The 20,914-nt window shown below is 46.7% G+C and overlaps 1 protein-coding gene across 5 annotated transcripts in view; it reads left to right on the forward strand.

Moving 5' to 3' along the window:
- The window catches only part of LOC128893980 (nephrin-like), a 348,887-nt gene that overhangs the window by 225,543 nt on the left and 102,430 nt on the right, over positions 1-20,914 (forward strand). For all 5 annotated transcript variants that reach the window (XM_054155333.1, XM_054155335.1, XM_054155334.1 and 2 more), the window contains one exon: positions 20,573-20,784. In XM_054155333.1, coding sequence (XP_054011308.1) covers positions 20,573-20,784 — 212 coding nt within the window. The remainder of the gene's footprint in view (positions 1-20,572; positions 20,785-20,914) is intronic.

A 20,914-nucleotide genomic window follows, 5' to 3' on the forward strand; every position in this document is an offset into this window, starting at 1 on the left:
ACCTTTGGAGAAACGTCAGGAAAGCGGTGCGTCAGCTCGCGTCTTGACTGGGTTTACGAGGTACCATAGCCGCGAGTGTATTTGCTCGTCGAAATCCGCAGGACGCCGGTTTACGGGTGACGTAAACGGGCTCCTACCAGCCGACCTGCTGCTCGACTCATCCTTCCGCCCTGGCCTCTGGTGGTTTATGGTCTGGTTATTCGGTTGACGCGACCCTCGCCACTTTGCAAGGTCCGTGCAAAGCGGGGAGTTTCCGAGAAACGCATAATATGGTTACCCCCGAGTCCAGAGGTCGAATCGTCGGCTGCGACCTCGTTCGAGACCGCCTAGTCAAACGGACTGGATGCCCGATCGCACTCGTTTCTTTTCCCTGAATCCGACTCTCTACTGCTGGCACAGCAATAATTGTCCTATACTCCGAAGTTCGGCGGTGACTTCGATTTCATACGTTCACCGTTTCTCATATACCCTTTAACACGTTGGTTGCCAGACTAAAGCTCGTGAAAATTTCCATCAGGTTAAAATCTCGTTTTGAGATAGCTGAAGATTTCATTCACAAATCCTATCCAAATTTATTTTCACTATCGTCTGACTATTGGAATTTATTCTTATTGGTTCTTTAATGAAAACTCCTGTCACCTCTTTCACAGAATTAGGTCTTCCTTGTATATCAGCAATTGCTGTTCATTCGAGACAGACCCAAATCTCCACTTAAAGTTGATACGCGGTACGATATTCATTCCCTTTCAGATTACAAGAGCCATGCGCATATCTAGCGCTCGCGTTACGCTCGTCGGGACGTCTGACCCGCGCTACGGGCGCGGAACAAGGGAAGACGCGTAACAAAGACTGAACCGGAATTATTATCATTCACAGGATCCCCGGGCCCGATCCAGCCTTACGTGCTCAATTTGTAAGTTCGTAAGGAGTAATGAGTACTCGCGAAAGGGGCACGTTGAATCACAGTAGCGAATGCCTCGGCGAACTTGGCGGAAGTTCGAAAGTTCCGCCTACCCTTCGTCTATTTCCTTAATGCGAAACTCTACCTCCCGTCATTGTTCGATATCTTTGCGTCCCAGGCGAAGAAACAACTCCGATGCGTCGACGCTGGTAACCAGACATCGTCGGCGAGAGATTTACGACCCCGCGCCGAACTTCGCCAGGCGCTGTTGCTTTTCCACCTGTGATACGTGTTTGAAACTCAAAGGATAAAGGGAAAAAGTAAACATCATAAATAGATGATCATCGATAAATAGAGAATAATATGAGGAGTCTTTTACTTTGATAGTTTCTCTTTCAACCCCCCCAACAGAGACAGCCTACACTGCATTTCTTTCTTTAGTCACAGCACAACAAAGATACTAAACAACCAAACTAAACTGAATATTCAATCCCAATCTCATCCAATTACACTACGAATCCTAATATCATCCCGAGCAATAGCTGAGAATCCCCTCGTGTACACGCCCAGAGTTTCCTACGTGCCCCAAGCTCGTAATCGTTGATTATTTCTTTGTTCCTGTAATTTGTATAGTCGGATCCAGCCGTGTTAGGAGCGAAGTTTCAAAGTATAGCGCCACGGCAGGCTTCGAGCCGCGATTCCCCACGAGTCGTTCTCTTCGCGCTACATCGAAGCAGAAATCGCAAACGTTTCCCAAACCTCTCTCCCCCCTGGCGTAGCGTAGCAGCGTTTTGGAACCGTCCTGGTAACTTCTAACCACCGCGATACACATCCTAGTTCACTCGAGGGACCAAACAATTCCCCGTTATCTCTGCGAAACCGGCGCTCGAGTTTGAAGCCAGTTTCAGGCCTGGGCGAGATAAGATGTATCTAGGAAGTAACAAGAACATCGCAAGAAGAATGCAGGAATAACCGTCGACTTGCGAATCCAAACGTCTAGCCTCGAACGATAACGAAGAGGAATTAAGCGGACTGTTCCCGGTTAAGAGCCTCAAGCTTCGGGATATACAGTCAATCCCATAAGTATTCCTACCTTTTATGTCTATTGAAGACATTTGTCTAAATTGATTGATAGGTTTGATGTTTCCAAATAAATTTTTTATTATGAATATATTGCAGTAGTCTAAGCGAAAAATAAGGCCCGAATACTTGTGAGACTGGCTGTAGGTCGGAATGAGGACGCTGAGGAAACGCGGCGTTTGTTCAGGCAACGGCTGGAAATGTATTTTATCCGATGCTTGACAGTAACATGACGTTTGGAGAAAGGCTCTAGAGGTCTATTTCAACGTTAGAGGCGTTTGCTTCTGCGTCGAGGACGTGCCGGTGAGGTTTGCGGTGGGAGAGGCTAGGCTGTGCTTCGGTCTGTGTTTGACAGAGACAACGCCATTTTTGAGATCGTCTATGATCGTCTATAATCGTAACGACTAGCATTCACAAATGGGACCATATGAATACATTTTGAAATTACACTTAGAGTTCGTTACTGAGAAATGTCTACCTACACCTGGACTGAAGAAAGGGTTGTGTCTTTTCAAAGAAGGGCCCTACCTCTCTTGTAAGATACACCTTGTCTTGTAAAAGCAGAACAAGCTCGGCTTAAAAGCAAGACACTCTACACCTTAACGACATGTTCAACAAATCCTATCAGGCTCTCTAACCTAAGACCCAAGTTACTTACAATTGCTTCTACTCCGGTTTAAAGACTCTAATTAGTTCCAATGTACCATTAATTCCTGAATTAATTATCAGTTTGATCGCTATATATTCGTCTGATTCGACGCACAAACCAAAAAATAGCTTCGAAGAGGAAAAACACGGTCTGGAGTGATTCAGGAAGACCCAGGATACCGGAGACTTCGACAACGATTTTGTTATCGCGAGGAACTGGCCGAGTCCAAGGACTCCTTTGAGAGACGCTAGCTCCTAGCAGGTTCGCAGGTCCCTTAACGAGCCAGAGACCAAGAAAGAAGTGTCACAAAGAAAGGGCGAGGAAAACGAGTGTCGCTTAATCAACGCTCTCGTACTCGGCGAATTTTAAAGAAACGTTGCAGAACTTCCGCGAGCCTGATGGATCTCCGGCGGAATGGAAATCGCGGAGACTTTTCCGCCTCGCGGATATGGAAGACTTCGAACAGTAAAGAACGCAAAGAAATTAAATTCCTCGATTACAGGCCTGAATCCACTGACAATTCACTAGGCATTTTTCAGATGCTTGGCCGGTTGCATTTAGCTTGAGTGCTCCGGGGTCGCAAAGCCCGTACTGTAGCTGTATATTCGCATGCTACAACCCCTGAGGACAATATTTCAGATGATGAATCTCTAGTCTCGAACTCTGTGTTTCGAAATATTTTCCAAAGCGTGGAACAGACTAGGAGAGCTGGTCGATGGAGGCACCCTTTATCCAGTGATGGGCATCAAGGCCGATCGACCTTCTCCTTGGCTCGAGGGATAAGGAGAAACCTCCCTGTATAGTCTGCGCAATCGGAAGAGGACATAGTTCGTGTGCACGGGGACGTGTCTAAGGCGCTCGACCATTTATTTGTCCGCTCGGATATCACCGGGAACTTATCACCTTCGCGGACAATATCTATCCTTCCACCTTATATCGACTGACCGATCGATTCTGGCCTGATTGCGACACCGTCTTTGTCACACGTGACGCCTCTCGACGATGGACTCTGCGAGGCTACGTTTATGTAGGTAGTGGACGTTGCTCCGAGCCAGCGAGGATATTTCGAAGTACTCGACCCACTAACTGTGTCTGTCCACTACAAATGCCCACTTTATCACTCCGGTGACAACGTCTGGAAGGTTCCTTACCGATCTCCGCGAGGAAGCTCCTTTGAACGGCGAGTGGAAAAATATACGACGCTTTAAAAACCTAAGCGACACCGGCGATGCTCTAATCTGACACTGGAGGCGCAAATTTGCTATCGACATGTGTCCGAGATAATGAAAGGAGTATTGGGTCATAGTTACGAACTCGAAATGCTTTTTAGCATTCTATCGCCAGGAATGCTTAATTAATTAATTTATATACAAGTTGGAAGATGTAAAGGCTTTCAAAAATGTAAAGATAATAAAGTCGTCTCTACGGACTTAATCTCTGGGGTCTTCATTTCAGCGGAAAGAATAGCAAGGTGGTGATCTGGCGAAAGTCGAGGATATCGCTGCGCCGGGATAGAATCTGTCCTCACGTACGCGGGGCTCGTTTTAATACGGTTCGGGCGTACGCCGTCAGTGGTTCCTTCCCCGTGAAAGCTGGACGTCGTCCAGCCTGGAGCAGGACGTCCACTAGAGGCGGACGTGCCTAGCCGTAATTCAAGCGGATAAGAGAGAAGGTGGTACCAGGATCTCGGTCCCGGGGCTCCAAAGTCCACAAGGAGCCTCTCTCCCCCTCCCCTCCCCTCCCCCCCCGGTACACAGAGGACGCGAATGAGAAAGCCGTGTAAAAAGGATCCCAGGGATTAAGATGACAGGGGCCGCGATGGAGCACGCGGCCGACCACGAACGTGATTCCTATCGGAGTCGATGGCGGGGTATACTTCTTGGAAGGAACCAGCAGCCACTTAACTCCTTCGAGAATCGATCCATCTCAAGGTAAACTGTATGCCGGACGTGACGTACTTCCTTCGAGCCCACTTTTCTCCGTTCCCGATCCCCCTCCCCCTCCCCCCCCACCGCACCCCTCGCGAAATGAAACGATGGAAATTCAAAGTTTGATGTACCGTAGATCCAGGGGAATAAGAAGATAATATCCCGCGGTGCTCGATCGAGTCGTGAGGTAAGTCGGTCGGGGCCAGGTGTTATTTCTAATGGGTTTCGCGCGGACGACGAGGACAGGAAGGAAGGACGAAGCGATCCACTTCCTTAAATTGGATTCGTGCCGCAATCTAGGGCCCCGTACCTTGGCGCTGCGTAAATTGAACTCGAGCTGCCCCCGCGACGGATACAACGCCTCCGAAACTCGGATAACTGTCGACGATAAATTTGAAAATCGACACACTTTTCACGGGCAAGCCGAATCTTCTCGTTGGATCGGAAGGATGTGGAGAGTTGTAGGAACTCTAGAATTTTTCTTAACACTTTTTCCTCGAATAACTCGAGTGTGAGCTATCCCTCTTTGTGACCTACAGACCTCTTGCGCAACACGCTTCATCCCTCCGATTTCAACTCTTTCCTATTCCCGCCTTAACATCACTTTCAATTTCGCTTCAATATCCCAAGTTTCGATCTCCAACGATCCCAGGTCGCGCAATGGTACCCCTAAAGAGTGGATTCAAGTTTCCCTTCCCTCGCTCCCTATGTAATTCACAAATATCGTGCTTAATTAGAGCACCGATCCGCGCGAGCGTAACAAGAATTCCAGAAGCTGGTTTGAGTGAGGCTATCGGACGATAAGCCGACTCGTTGGATTGGGGGGGGGGGGGGGGGGGGGAGGGGGAGAGAGAGAGAGAGAGAGAGAGAGAGAGAGTAAATCGAAGCGAGAGGAAGAAGGGGCGGAATAGCTGCCGGCAATTATAACGTTGTACGAGGCCCGAGCAGTAAATAATGGGTTTTGGGCTTGTCCGGTATTCAGCCAGAGCGTCAATCACCCTCAATCAGTTAGCGGGCTGGCTGGCGACCTAAATCAGAGGGCACGGGAGGAGGGAGGCTGGCGAACGAGAATACGGCCGAGAGATCGAGATAAACGCGGAAGGACAGAGGGACGAACGAGGTGCTTGATATCGGAACTGGTGAGGGTCACCCGATAAAGCTCGAATGACAAAGTAGGAAAAATGGCGAGAAGACTGGTCCAGGGTGATTGTTAAGGGTTGGCGAAAAGACTACCTCGCGGGAACTGAGCTGATTCTAAGATTGATTTTGGACCTGAACACCCTTTGAGATCATACAGTCAGTCTCATAAGTATTCGTACCCTGTATGTCTATCGAAGAAATTTGTCTAAATTAAATGACTGTTTCGATATTCCCAAATAAATGCTTCTAGAATAGAATAAAAACTACTTAGAAATATTCCATCTGAATTGAACAGAAATAGTACAATTCATGGAGAATCCCAGCTACCAAATTCTGAACTCTCTACACGTCTAACGAGCATTGAAATGAGATTTCTAATCTGTCTCGGACGTCGGTGACCCTCTTTCAGAACTCAACGACCCACGAAGGGATCGCATCTGGCGCCCCAGCCTCGAATTGGACCACGGTGGATCTCGTTGGGCGATCTCGCGCGCGTTATCATTAGGCCGAGCGTGGGTATTGAATTCGCGGCCCCGGTAGACAATCGAGAAAGTTGTCGCGTCAGGCGAGCCAAAGAGCGACCTCGATTTCACCCGTGCTCGATGCTTGTTTCGTTATCGATGACGCGGTCGCCTGCTCCGAAAATGGAAGACGTCGATGGATATTGCAGCGGGGAGCTCGACGCCTCGCTTCCCAGGCAAATATCGTCGGTTTGTTATCAACTTCGGAGACGTTTAGCCGAATTAGTCGTGACTCGACGAAATATCCTGCGTCGCTCGTGGAGCGCAACTTGGCGAGAGAACGAGGACGCTGTCCTTTAAATATTAAATTGCCAAGCGCGAAACGTCACCGAGAGCCATCGATGTATGCCGAAGTGGACGCCATTGACTGGTTCAAATCTGAACATTTATTTTGAGAAATAGTAGGAAGGCTCGATCTCTAAAAATTTCTTTCTATTTTTTATAATCCGTGTGCCAATATACTCGTGATTAATAAAAGGTCTGAACGTAACGAATTTGAATTCTTATTATTTCTCAAGTAAGACGGTGAAGCTATCTTACCGAAGTACCAATAAACGTCCTAGAGAATATGCTCGCGTCATCTTTCGGCGTTGGAAACGCACAAATAGGAATTGATATTTCGCGAGCATCCGCGTAACAGCCTCGACGCGGCACGATCCCCCGTGACACTGAATCAAACCACCTGATCCAATATGCTTTATGCTTTTTGCAATTTGCGAGTATCCTTCTGTAGTTCGACGCACGGGTGGCATCGCTCTTGAAGAATTCAATTCGAAGCGAAACAAGCCGGATCGCGTTCCTGCCGCCTTTCGCGAAAGCTTCCGCCAGAGTCGAGCTGTTTATACCGTTCCATCCCTCCCAACCCCCATCTCCTCGCGAGAACAGTTTTCCTGGTAGATTGCCAGAAGTTCTTTCCGCGTGCTTTTAGATACGGGATTCCCTTTCGTCGTCGAGTGATTCTCCGTACGACTCGGGTCTCGACTGACCCCCGCTTGACCATAGGTTATTCATGGCTTGCTCTGTTTTCTTCTGCCACCTAACTTTCGCTTCGAAAATATCACGAACTGGCACCTTTCCGAATAGTAGAATTTATTGCAGTAAATTTCTCTTTGAGACAAACTTTAACCTTCTAAAACTAAATGAGAAAACAGGCCATGTACATTGGCTACAACGATATAAGAATGAGCAGAAGTGGATAATTCAAAGAGTCGACGTTTATTTCTGTAATAATACAATTGCTGTTCCCGTCATTCGATTACCAGGAACGTCTGGCGCGTATCGCTCGACGCGAATACATTAAGGCCGAATTATTCGACGTAGAACAGCAGAGTGTAAAAACGTTTGTCGGGGGAGACGAGCTGGGTGGAGCTTTTAAAAGCTCTCTTTAATCCCGGAGTCTCGACTGACCCCGCTCCATCGATTTTCAACGACTTTTACGTGCTCGTTTCCGTTCTTGCCTAACAGCCTTCGGTTCGCAGCTCGATCAATCCTTGCGTAAATCCGATTGCTCGAATACACGCCGATTCGTCGGGATAATTTCGTTTCGCCCTTTGATACGGAGAAAAGTGTTCCCCCCCCGTAACCGTCAGACTTCGATTAATTGCAAAAAAGTTTCAATTCATTTCGAATATCATTCAACTCACCGATGCATCGATCCTTCTCTTTATGAGAGAACGATAAGGGGATAGATGTCAACCTGTTTAGAAATTCTAACATTCGAGTGATAAATTATAGCACATGCTCTGGAATCCCTTGTGTAATTTTCCGATATCTACCAAATTTTAATATACAGTCAGTAGGAATCTATGTTTATGAGAAAATTCATGAGGCAGACATGGTAGACTGTGCTGAGATGTCTGACCATTGCTCGCTGATTCTACTTACAGTCAGTCTCATAAGTATTCGTACCCTGTATGTCTATTAAAGAAGTTCGTCTAAATTAAATGATACATCGCACGTTTCCAAATCAATTTTTCATTATAAATATATACACGTGTAAAGTTTATTCGTGTACATATTTAAAATGAAACATTTATTTGGAATACTTGTGAGACTGATTGTAAATAGTTCTAAACTATGGCGTGAAGTTGAAGAGGTTAAGATCCACCGATCAATGTTGGCTCATCACCGTTGAAACCACACGCGTTCGCTTATCGTAGCGCAAAGGTCATCGTCCTGTTTTGGAGGTGTCCCTGGCGCTCAAAGAACGAATCACGGTATCAAAAGGATCTCGTTGGAAGCATCGTTGTCCGATTTATCTCCCTTTTCGATTGGAATCGTTCCCCGGTTGGTGGACGGGTGACTGATAGAAGTCAGGATCCCGTCACAAAGGCACGATTTCGTTCGAGCCCCCATTATCGATTCTCGTTGCCCGTGCGTTCGTTGGTGCACCTGTTTCGTATCCACTGCGAACCCGCGTCGAATCTCTACCCTTGGTCCCGCCATCCTTCAGGAGCTGTTCTTCCGGAGGGGTGGGCAGCAAACGTCGTACAAGAATGAGCCAGCAGGCTGACGTTTTTACATTTGCATGTAAATAAGCCGGAATCGCGGAATCTATGGACGCTGACTTATGTACCAACCAGCCGTTCACGCGCTAATGGAGCACGTTCCATCCGTAACGAATGCAATTACTTTCCGGAGCTCCTGAAGATACCGGAGCCAACGGATTTCTTAGGAGCCCGTGACGAATGTATTTGGGAGAGGAAGTAAGTACTGATATTTGGGGACCTTGTTTTCCAATTGTCGATAAGATGGAAAGTAGGAAAAATTATTTGGTGAAATGAAACCTATAATTAAATTTAACAAACTGTCTATAATGAACACAGAGGGTACGAATATATGTGAGACTGACTGTAATTAAGAATCATGCATCGGAGGGTTAACGGTCGTCGATCATAGTCTCGAGAGTTCGCGGCGACTGGTTCAGGCCAAAGAGGCTGCATTTGCAGCGAAGACGCGTAGCTGCAGCTGGCTTCGGCCTCGATTAAAGGGACCGAGGCGTAATTCGGGAGGAACGGAGGACAGGAGGCGATAACAGAGACGCTAAATTCGAGGATGCGACGCCTTGACGTGTGCCATCGAGCGTTTACGTCCAGTATTATCGCATTACTCGCGACGTGTCCTCGCGAGGCGTCGACGACCCTCTTCCTTCTCCCCCAGTCTCCAAGAAAATCGAAAATTTTTCGTGGCAAGCGTGCTCGTTTCAGCGGAGAGCTACGAGGAACGAGGGAAAGGACTACGAGTGCAACGACAATAGCAGGAAAGTTGTCGAGTTTGCCTGGAGCTCGATTAAAGGGCCCTTGTAGGTACGGTCGAAGGGAGCCTAGAAGCGTGATAACAGAGACGTTTGACCATGCCCTGGTTCGTCGTCGATCGATGCGCAGCCGAATGCCTTCACGCTCCGTCGGCTGCGTTACGTAAATTGTTGTAATTACGCGCGTGCGTAGCTTCCACCTTCACCGCGACCTTATTACGCTCTCGCCGACGAATTTACGCTCAAAGAGCGTTGTTTTGGTGCGGTGGAAGTTCGTGCGCCCTTCTCGTGTTATGAATACAACGTTTATTCGTTACGAACCGCCACTGAGTTCCCGACGAAATATCGTTGTTCTTGTAACCAATCCTCTGGCAAGAATACAGCAGAAGTTTAAATTTGCGAGTCAAAATGAAATTTTTATGTAACGAGTCAGCGGTTTATCTTCCATTCTATAATACTTTGCCCATCTGTGTGCGATTTCTCGGCGAGCCGCGAAGTTAGCGTTGACGAGCCCCGGTGAAAAGGGTTGATTTAAAATTCGCGACTCGTAGCATTACGGAACGGTAAAATTCTCACGAGGGCGGGGATACTACGACGTACGTGGACGTAACTCTGTCGAGTTGATTGGAGGAACACAATTTAAGCGAATTGGTTCGCGCAATCTTCCTCCGCCCGCATGTAAATAGGTTTTAATATACTGACACGTCGTGCTTGTATACCAACGCTCCGTTCCCACCGAGTAATTTCGAGCGTTTAACCTCCGAGAGGGTTTGAATCGTTGAAAGGGTTCTCCTGCCTGGCAAAGGGAACGAGAGGTAGCCCGACGAGGGGAGCCGTGAAATTTAAAGTCTTCGGAAAACAACGCACAGTCGCTGGGGTTATTTGCGTCAATCAAACGGCTCTCTCGCGTTTAATAAGACGGGAACCCTTAAAAACACTTAATTACGGATTCGAGACGTTACCCAGAGTGCGCATGCTTCTAGGAAAATTTCGATACGCGGTGTATATCTTTATATTTTCTGTCGAAAATGATAAATTAACTTCAATTTCCTTTTGTACACAAGCTTCTTTGAAATGCTACCGCCAAAGCTCCCAAGAGTGGAGGCTTTCAATGGAGAACGTAGAGACCGGATCAAAACTAACACAGAAGTATCGATGGTATATTTCGAAACGATCCGCATTAGCGTTCGGGTGAAGCTAAACGAAACTGAATAAAAATGAAATTGAAGACTCCCTCGTCAGGCTTTCTCAACGATCGCTTTTGAAGCGCTCTTCGTATTGCTCGCGGTTCGATAATGCTTGTCCTTAGAGGCGGCCCAGGTCTGATAATTTCGAGTCGATAACGAAATTCAATATTTCCTCGGTAATGGCCGAGCTGGGTGGCGATGGTAATGCGGTGCAATTCGCCCGCTCGTGGCCCGTGTTAATATTTAGGGTTACTGCCCGCGAGCACGCCAACGGAGTGCATCACGCACTCCCGCGCAACTCTTGCCCGACCCTCTTTCGCTGCTTACCGCATCGTAGCTTTTTCGTGCTTTCAGCTGCGCCCGAAATTATTCACACTCGCGACGATACGATAGATCTGCTCTGATTAAAAAGCGCGAATTTAAATCCCCTTGGGACATCGCGCAAACCAGTATCCAAAGGAACCCCCATTAAAAATGCAGAGCTCTGCGCTGGAAATATCCGGGCTAGGATATTTTTGTTACAGCCGTTTTGACCGAAGGTGTTTGAAAATTTATTTGCTTTTAAGTGACTTTTAAAGATACGTGTTTTTCCTCGTGAAACATAAAAGCTTGTCTGAAAACATATTAATATTCGTAAAATATCGCGTCGTCTAGGAAATCACTAGGTTTCGTTTCTTGCCGATTTAACAAGCACGAATACAATCTTCGATAAAGAAGGATGATTGTACGCAGAGTTCCGAAGAAGCGAGACACTTTAAGGATCAATCTTCGAAGAGGAGACAGTCTTTCAAGAATTCCTAAGACAAAGGACCATCCAGGGCCTGTGCAACAATTACTGAGGAATTCGAATATATGTATATTCGACGAACCTGTCGAAAACCACGGTCTAGTTAATATATCACTTTTTTCGCTAGCGTTGGCCCGGTACGTCACGGAGCTTTGTTTTCACGGCTAAACATTGTTATGCAGATGGGACCAGACGGCATTGTTGTTCGAGTAGACCTCCGCGCGCAGCCATGAAGCTATTCTCATGATAATTTTCGAGGATTATTTTTCGTAATTTCTCATGGAATACGTTGAACATCCCTTTCGCCGGTTTCTACGGTCGGTTTAAAAAACGAGAACCCCTCCGTCCTCTCCCCCGTCGCTGCGAAACGTCCGCGGTCGCATTTTTATATCTCTGCTCGCTCCGCTCGTTTAATTTATTTCGTACAAACTGCCTTATGTTCATTAGCAATGCGGATGAAATCCGTAGATGACGCGAATTAATGCAATATGCTCCAACGCAAGCCTCGGCATTGGTTGATTAATATTCGCAAAACCTACGAAATCGAAATTTGCAATGAATATGCAACTTTATAGGTTCGAAGCTGAAGAACGATAAGAGAAATTCTGGTATAGAATAAAATAGAGAGCTTGAGAAATCCGAATAAAGATTCCAGACAACAACGTTAAAACAAACCCATACAAGGAATGTTTCGTCTATCTTGAATGAGATCCTTTGTTCTCCTCAATATCCCATCGACTGTCGCGAGCTTCAGGGTGCATTGGGTCCGATCAATTTTGTACGAGTTCCTCCGTAGTCTCGAAGAGCGCGACATCGACGCCTCGACCCTTTGAAAATTACACTCGCAGAAGAAAACTGCCGACTCGGGACCGAAGGCGAGCCATTGTCTACGAGCATTCCGACGCGCGAAATGCGATACTGCGATAACAGAGGGTGAGTAAGGGGTCGACGACTGTCTGTCGAAAGTTTCCCTCTGCGTGACAATCGGGCGTACCTTATCGGCATGCGCTCATCAAAAGCCATCCCCATATTTCCCAGAGTGTCGTTGAGCTTTCCGTCGAGAGCGCAGCCTTGGATTCAATTTATGAGCTTTCCGTCTCCCGCGCTCGTATCCAGGACAAGAAGACGGTCTTTCATGTAATGGAACACTCGCGACGCGAGAGAGACTCCAGAAATTTCTCGGAGACGGCAGGGACAAACGGAAGCTGCGAGGGGGTTGATGAGGAACAAGGGGATGGTTCAAGGTACAGTCAGACCACAGTGGTACGGGCGTGATATCCTCAGCCGCGAGTACGCGCGCAGCCTGTGTGCTTCGCCAAACTCCGTGTATTGTTATTTCTCTCTGTCAGCGTCAGCAGCTACGCGCACGTATACCCACATCCGGCCGCGGCACCGCCGTTTGCGTGCTCGCGTCGACCATGCTCCGATACGTTCGTCGAACGCGAAACTTCGACGACAGATCCCGACCGAGCGTCTTAATTACGTGTTTAAGAGTGAACGCCGAGCTATAATTGTACGACGCGTGCTCGCCTACCGAAGAACGAGTTAGGGCTGCTGTTTCATCGGAAAAGTATACAGTCGGTGTAAACAGCATTCTCGATGAAATTGTATTCTCGATCAGCTAAGGAGGTCCCAAGCACGCCTGTCCATCGATTTATCTGTAGGAAAGTGACATCGGAGTTCGGAGAGCAGTGATGCGGATCAACCCGAGGTGCACTCGGCACTAGTACGTCACGATAGCGTCAGCCGCAACTACGTGTCCCGTTTCGATACGTCTGACTGCATGTCGTTATTTCTACTGAAATCCGTCGCGCCACCCCGTGGACCAGCTACACGCGCGGCATACACGCACGCTGCCCTCCACACCCCCGAAAATATTCACCGAAACCAACTTCCATTTCGACGAGACTCATTGTCGCCGACAGCACGGACGTGAAAACAAATAGCAATCGTTGGAATACGCGTTAACGTATACAAACGCCCCCGTGTCGCTCCTGCCTCCACGAAATCCTCTGTCGGTGAACTCGAAAGAGAGGGTCTTGTTTCGATTAGGGACTCCTTTTTGGTCTCGGAAATTCTAGTACGTGAACGGTTGTAGTCCCTTGTATACAAGTCAGTCCCATAAACATTCGTACCCTCTATGTCTATTGAAGATCTAAAGTCAGTTCCCTACTCGAGTGGACGAACTAGGCGAATAAGGGGAGTGCGTAATTGAAAAGATTGAACGTCCCCCGGGTTAATAGTGCGCGGTATTGCTTCATAACAATGGAGCGTATTACGAGCACGATTACGAGCACAAAAATCGAGCGGGAGAGATTTAAGCTCGCCGATAAGGCGGAACGGCACCGAATCGGGTTAAACTTCCGACGTGGAAAGTTCGACGTTAATGCGACACGACGTGGCAGCCTGTCGCGGCGGAGAACGAATTCGCGCCTGTTATAGAGGCACCGTATCCTCTATAAGCGCAGCTTTGCGCGACGTAAAACGCTTCAGACACCGAACGAGCGTTTCACGGGCCTCGAATTAATTTTAGTGCCAATGCGTCCCGGGGTCGCTGCTGCATTTCATATCGTCCCGAACTTCTCGTTCGACTGTTGGATTAAAAAGCGATCGTAAAAGACGCGCTCGCAGCTGCGCCGCGTTTTCGAGTTAAACCTACGAATACCCTATGTTAATTCCAGAAAGAATTGCAACCCCCACCATTAAACCTGCGTTCCAAATTAGCTCAGTTTGGCAGTGAAAGAGTATAATTTCAGGATGACAGTGCGTCAGGTTGTACGCGAAACGCGCGGTTGAAGAGAGACGAAATCGGCCAAAGCGTGTCAGTTTCCGCGGTTTTACTCGGCGGTCCCGTGCGCAACAAGCGCGTAGCCGACGACGATAGCGACGCAACAGGGATGACGAGCGTGTACGCACCCATATTCCGTTGTTATTTTACCCGTAGCACGCGGACCGTTTATCATTTTTGCGCGGTCGAGTTTGAGGATAAAAAATGAAAGCGCGACGCTGAAGCGGATGAAAACCGTGCGCCGCGCGGCTAACGGACTGGAAATCACTCGCGGAATTTTTAATCGTCTGGCTATGATCATTTTTGCATTTTTTAACGGATCGTAGAAAGAGATTCAGCCTCGATTTTCGTAGGAGGATTTTATTTTAATTGGTCAAGAAATAGTGGAGACAAAATGTGAATATAATAAATCGAATATGATACTTCTTCTCGTCATTTCTAGAGGAACAAGACACTCGTAAAAAACGGTAAAATATTGAGAGAGAAATGTACGTTATACGATAATATAAATCGGAGCACATTCTGCTCAACCACTATGTTCGACATCATACTACAAATCACGCTAGACGTTCTTATTAATCGAATAAATTCACCTATAAAAGTGAACCGTTATTCCGTTTTCCATTCGTCCCTGATTTTCTCGGCAAAAGGAAACATATCCGTGGCTTTTCCGCGGGTCCATGGCGAAATGGAAAAAACTCCGTTCGCAAAATGAGAACAAGCACGATCACGAACGCGAACACGGAATAAAGACACCGCCCGGGTAGAAAAGAAAACGCTCACGTTTCCCCGGATGAATGTAATAAATTTATAAACCTCGAAGATGTCCCGACGAACTGAGCCAGAAGAGCGTAGCCCGACGAGAACGTCGCGAAATTAGCGTGGCCATAAATAAACAGATATAGAATATTCTTGAGGGAAACGTGAACGGAGTAAATGGTGGATGGTCTCCATTTATTTCGCTGCTATTTATCCTTTGCCCGGAGGACATGCATCATTTTTACGAGGAGAACGCGAACCGTCGGGGAACCGCGGAGAACCGAGCAAAAAGGAGAACCGCGACGGTAAAGCTTGCGGGGTGGAAAGCAACGTAAATGGGGCAAAATACTACAAAAAAAAAGGAGGGGGGGAGAGAAAATAGAGCAGAAAGAAAAACAAACGAGGAAAAACAAACGACAGTAAAAGAGGGGAGGAAAAAAAGATCCCCACGCGTTTCTTGTAATTACGCAACGCAGCATGCAAAATGGATCGCTTTTCGCTGGTGAAATTGCCGCGGTGCGCCCTTCTCGAGTCGAATGGTTGTAATTGACAGCGAGACGGACTTCGCGGTAAAAACTTCCCGTTCGAACTTCGTCTTTCTTCGTGCAACCGTGTGGAGAGAGGAGAGGATGGAAAAGTTCGCCCGGAGAAAAATGAAATAACAAAAATGGTTTCGTTTAAAACGAACAACGAATTAAGAATCTTGTCGAGGCCCTCGGGGTGCTAACCGACCGATTGATAACTTTGTTACCGCGGACGTTCGTTATCGGTCTTGGTTCCCAAGGAAACCCCCGTCCGCTGCAAAGTAGCCGCTGGAACTTAATTAACAAGAAAAACCTCGCGGTAAAACGAAGTCGTAAAAACGAACACGAGTCTTGGTTATATTTATGCCGTCGCTATTTACCCTTTGCCCGGAGGACGTGTATCATTTTTACGAGGGAAAGGGCCGAGGTAAGGGCGGATGGCGTGTAACCGGCGAAGAAAGTAGCCGAGCTCGAGGGAGAGGGATGAGAGAGGCCAAGTGGATCGAGCACAGGGTCGAAGGAAAAGGTCGCGAAGGTGGTGGAGCGAAAACGGGGCGAAATATTGGAAAGAGGGCTGCGCGGCGAGATAAAACGTTTCATAAAACAGACATCGATTTCGTATTACTCGACGTGGATCGAGCAGCTGAAAAGATCCTCCGATGACGCACCCGGGTGCTTGCCGACGGGAGTTTAGCTGGAAATTAACAGAGACGAATACGTCGGCATTTGGGGCACTTTATTAGATGAGATGGAGAAAATACGTGTTCGAGACATTCGTTCAGAATTTCATTGTTGAAATTCATTCGAAATTAGACGATGAATGTAGACTGGTACAAACACTTTGAATTTCTTACTTTATTATAAAATGAAGAGGACGAGTTTACTGAACCCTGTTATGAAGAATTTACTTGCCTACAGAATCTATTTAAAGTATCTCTATCGATCCGTACACCTGTCGAATTAATGTCAGTAAAACCGAGGAACCTCCACTTCTCAAATTAAGTAGAGTAGGTCTATCACTGATACGACGATCATCATAACCTTCTCCCGTCTATCGTCGGCGTTCAAGTCGTTGGGAATGCTCCGAGGTGGAAAGAAAAAATGGAGTAGACGACGGAGCGTTACCTCGTTCGCTCGTCGAGAAACTCCAGAAAGAGGAATAACTCGACGAGTGGAAATCGATTTGTCGCGAGGCCGCGCGAGTTTTTATATTTATAACGCGTGAACGTACGCACGTTCCACGCGGTTTCGCGGATATGGCGCGAGAAATCCGACTACCGAAGATTTATCCGCTGCTCGACGCTGGCTAAAATAATAATACGCGTGAAAAACGCGCGACACTCCATTAAAATACTCCGCCGGGTCCGTTCTTTGCGTCTGCTTCAGGTATCGATTTGGCCCGTCATACTGGTATCAGGAGAGATATCGTACAAAGTGCTCTTTCAAATGCGTCGAGTAATAGCTCCCTGTTAGTAGTTCGGCTGATTCATTGTTTAGAATATTACCTCTCGGAGAAATTGATTTATCGAACTCGTAATTTATTTGGCTACGGGAAGGAGACCTTATTTATTGCAATAATTTTCCTGGAGGCTCGCTTGGTGAAGCCTTGGAAAATGCAAATATAATATTTCACTTCTAGTAAATGAATTGTTGGTTCATTCAGAAAACTTCTACGAAGATATAAAAAAAAAAAATAAATAAATTCGAGCTAATGGTCATCTCTGCCCAAAAGGATTTATTATTTATTACGTCCTATCCCTTCAAAACTGTGACTGTTTTCTGTTCTTGGAAAATGTTGCACGTGTTCGATAAATCTATCTGTCTATTCATTTCCAAGGGTTCCATATAATCAATGTTATTTCAAATAACACCGATCGCGACGAGCACACCGTAGCAATTCTACAATCGCTTGTCTTCCATTCTACGTTTTAACGATCGCCGTGACCGACTGCCGCTACAGACAAGACGGAACGGCAACTGAATTCACTGGAAAGTTCGAGAAAGTTCCGTGGAACCGTTGCCGCCAATTAATGAACCCCCGGCTAGGATTGAATTCCAACGATTTAACGTCGATGTTTTGTAATTTCGTGTTTTCCACAACGAAAGCAGCTTTGCCCGCGAAACTTCCACCGGCCGCGAGTTGGCAAACTTTTTAATTTCTCGCGACTAGCGTTTCCAATCGTTACGAAGAAGCAAGTTTCCTGCAACCCTTACCCTTATCGCGAGCCAAAGAACGTATCCATCGTGTATCGTTAACTATGTTCATTGAAGCGCCTATCAAATATGGCGAAAATAAAATATAAAAAAACGCGGATAAAACGTCATGTGTTGCATTAAGAAACTGGACTGAGACTAACGGGAAGAATATTTTTTTTTTGCTGAAAGAGAAAGTATTCAGAACACCGGAGTTTAATTTTATGGGATCGTCAAAACGACAACGTGATAAATACGAAGAATCGCAAGACCAAGTAATTACGGCTGGCGCATTATATGGCACCGGGGCTAATGCTACATAATTATGGCGCATTAAACCTTCGTTCCATAACAGTATTTCACTTGACGATTTTTTTTCCTCCTTTTTCTTCATCCACTTCGTTTTTTATCGCCCGCCATAACACGGGCACCGATCCAGACGTTTTTAGCGCCGGGCGTTCGTTAATGAATATCACAGGGTTGAATTTTCCTCGAGCCGCGGTTTAACGTCGCTTCCACGCAAGTATTCGAAACTTTCGTTGAATTCGCGGGATCTCTGATGAAACAGATGAAATACGCGGATGAAATGTGATAAATAGTTGAGGGATTTTTGCCACAAACGGAACCGTGGCTGGAATACTTCCGTTCATTATTTCATTTCGATCGTGTCCTTTCATTCGAGGCTGTTGTTATAACTTCTATGGACCCATGCTTTGCGATGCACGCGAAGTTAACATTATTTCTTTTCCGTGTTCTGTCTTAAATAATTGACTTTTCACGGTATATGTAATGATACTTACAGAACAATCAGTGGCCGAACAGACTTCGAATTTCCTTTAAATTGCTAATTAAGACACACGATAAAGGATTTGTTACCCGTGGAAAATTAAGATCGTAAATTACCGAGAGCGAATTATCGATGAGACGGCGTTTCACAGAGAAAACGGAGGAACACGGGCGATTTTTAGCCACGTCTTAATCCCCTTCGCGATACACGACGACCCGTGTTCATCAATCTCCGCCATTTCACCCGGCCCATTACATCGTCTTTCATCCTGGATCATTTATTTCGAGATCTACTTCCGCCTTGGTCGTACCACTGTCGACCGGGAAGGCACACTACGCTGGAAATCTTTGTCAAACTAGGCTCGATAAAAATAACCGTTTCAATAGGACGATTTATCGCTTAGAATAAAACCAAATACGATTAATGGTATAGGTCAACGGGACTTGTTAAAGATTTGATCTCGACGCTTCGAGTTATAAGCTCTGATCTTTTCGAAAGACAACCAAGATGAATTCGAAATTTCTATTTCGATATAATATATTACAAGTTCTGTGTGGAGGAATAAATAAAAAAATGTAGAACGAAACTTTTCTTGTTATAGTGAATACGACTGGGCTGGCGCGTTTAACCATTGTTGGTTATTTCTACTTTGGAGAGAAGTGGATCTCATAATAAAGTGATTCTTTCATAAAATTCCATGAAATTATTCTGACCTACATTCGGATCTTGCAAACACTAAAACATATTATAAAACCTTTCCTAGCAAATGTTAATCGCTGAAATCCTTTCGCTACAATCGCGTATCTTTTCGCGATATCGTGTAACCGATGCTTCGTGTAATATTTCTTTTTGCATCATCGCGTTTCGCTCCCGCGCGTTCCAACTGTTATTTTCGCGGTGATAACGGGCAGTTTTTCTTCAAATGGCGAACCGGAGGTGTCCGTGCGCAAAATATCGGATAATGGGGGCCACGATTTAATTGTGTTATCTCTGGCCGGCCGGGCGTTGCAGGCCCCAGTTCAGAGGATAATTATTCCATCGATACGAAATAATTATATTCTCTGGTAAACGAGGTAGCAACGGCTTGGCTCGACGAATCCGCAACGAAAGAGACTTTTCAACTCCGCCCGTATTCCCTCTGTGCCGTGCACTCCATTGCAATGAAACCTCCGCGCGTTCCGCTCGAATTTCATTGGCCGGAAATTGCGATCGTTTCCTACATACATATCGAATACCGCGGCCCGTTCCGCGAATTCTTGGGATTCCCTAGTGCGAGTCGGGAGCGAGCGTCCCAACCGAGAAAAAACAAGGACCGATTCGGGACCAGGGAAGGGCGAGAATCGGGAACGACAAAGACAAAGCCTGGGCAAGAAGTTTCCACGGAAGTACCGGGGAATGCGAGCAATGGTATCGAGTATCTCTTTTGCGCTCTCCTCGAGACCGCTTCTCATCAAACGCGCCCTTCCATGCCAGAAAAAGTGGGATGCAGCGGAACTCCGCGAACGATTAAATGGTAAAGTTTTTTGACAAGGGAGGGGGTCCCTCTTTATATTTTTATCAGACGAGGACTCCTCGCGTTCGAATCAAATCGGTCTATCTTTTCCTCCTATATTTTTGAATGCGTTCATTAAAGAAGAATCTGGACATAGTATTTATTTCAGGCGATCAAATTATGCGCCTGTTTTTTGTCCATTAATTTAATACAGCGAAATTATCGAAATGTCCTGATTCTAACGGCCCCGTCCCGTTATGAAGAGTTTCCCTCGTCTATAAATAAATAAATTTCCAATGGAGCGTTTCGCCAGCGAATCGATCGACGACGCGTAATAACGTTCATCGCATTTCCGAGGATTGAAACTATCGGCGTATTTGCCAAGCTCTGGTAACTGGCAAATTACATTTATATTACGTTAACCAGTTACGGATCGACCTTTCGATAAATCCCAATTGTCGTTTCCTGGCTAGCGAGGAGAGCCCGGCACCCATTGTTCCCGACGACGACAATTACAGCCGGTAAACAAGCGTCACTGGCCTCTTTATTGACCCGGGGCTATTTTTTTTTTCGTCTGTTGCAGGATCGACGCCCGAGAGAAGCCGGTGACCAAAGCGCAACACTCGTCGGACTCAGGCGTATTCGGCCCCCGCGCGTACTTCCGGACCGCGTTTCCCAGCCCCGCGGTTCTCGTCATCGAGGACATCAAGAGGCACGACGCGGCCACCTACAGGTGCAGGGTCGACTTCAGGAAGGGCCAGACGCGCAGCTTTCGATACAACCTCACGGTTATAGGTGAGTCGAAAAAGAAAAACAATGTACCCAAACAAACGTAACCCAATAGAAATCTCTATACTGAGTTGCATAATAGACCACCATGGGATATCAAACAAAACAAAGACCACCAAACACATCCATCTACGCT

This window comes from Hylaeus anthracinus, unplaced genomic scaffold (genome assembly GCF_026225885.1).
Source record: "Hylaeus anthracinus isolate JK02 unplaced genomic scaffold, UHH_iyHylAnth1.0_haploid 3, whole genome shotgun sequence".
Classification (NCBI taxonomy): domain Eukaryota; kingdom Metazoa; phylum Arthropoda; class Insecta; order Hymenoptera; family Colletidae; genus Hylaeus; species Hylaeus anthracinus.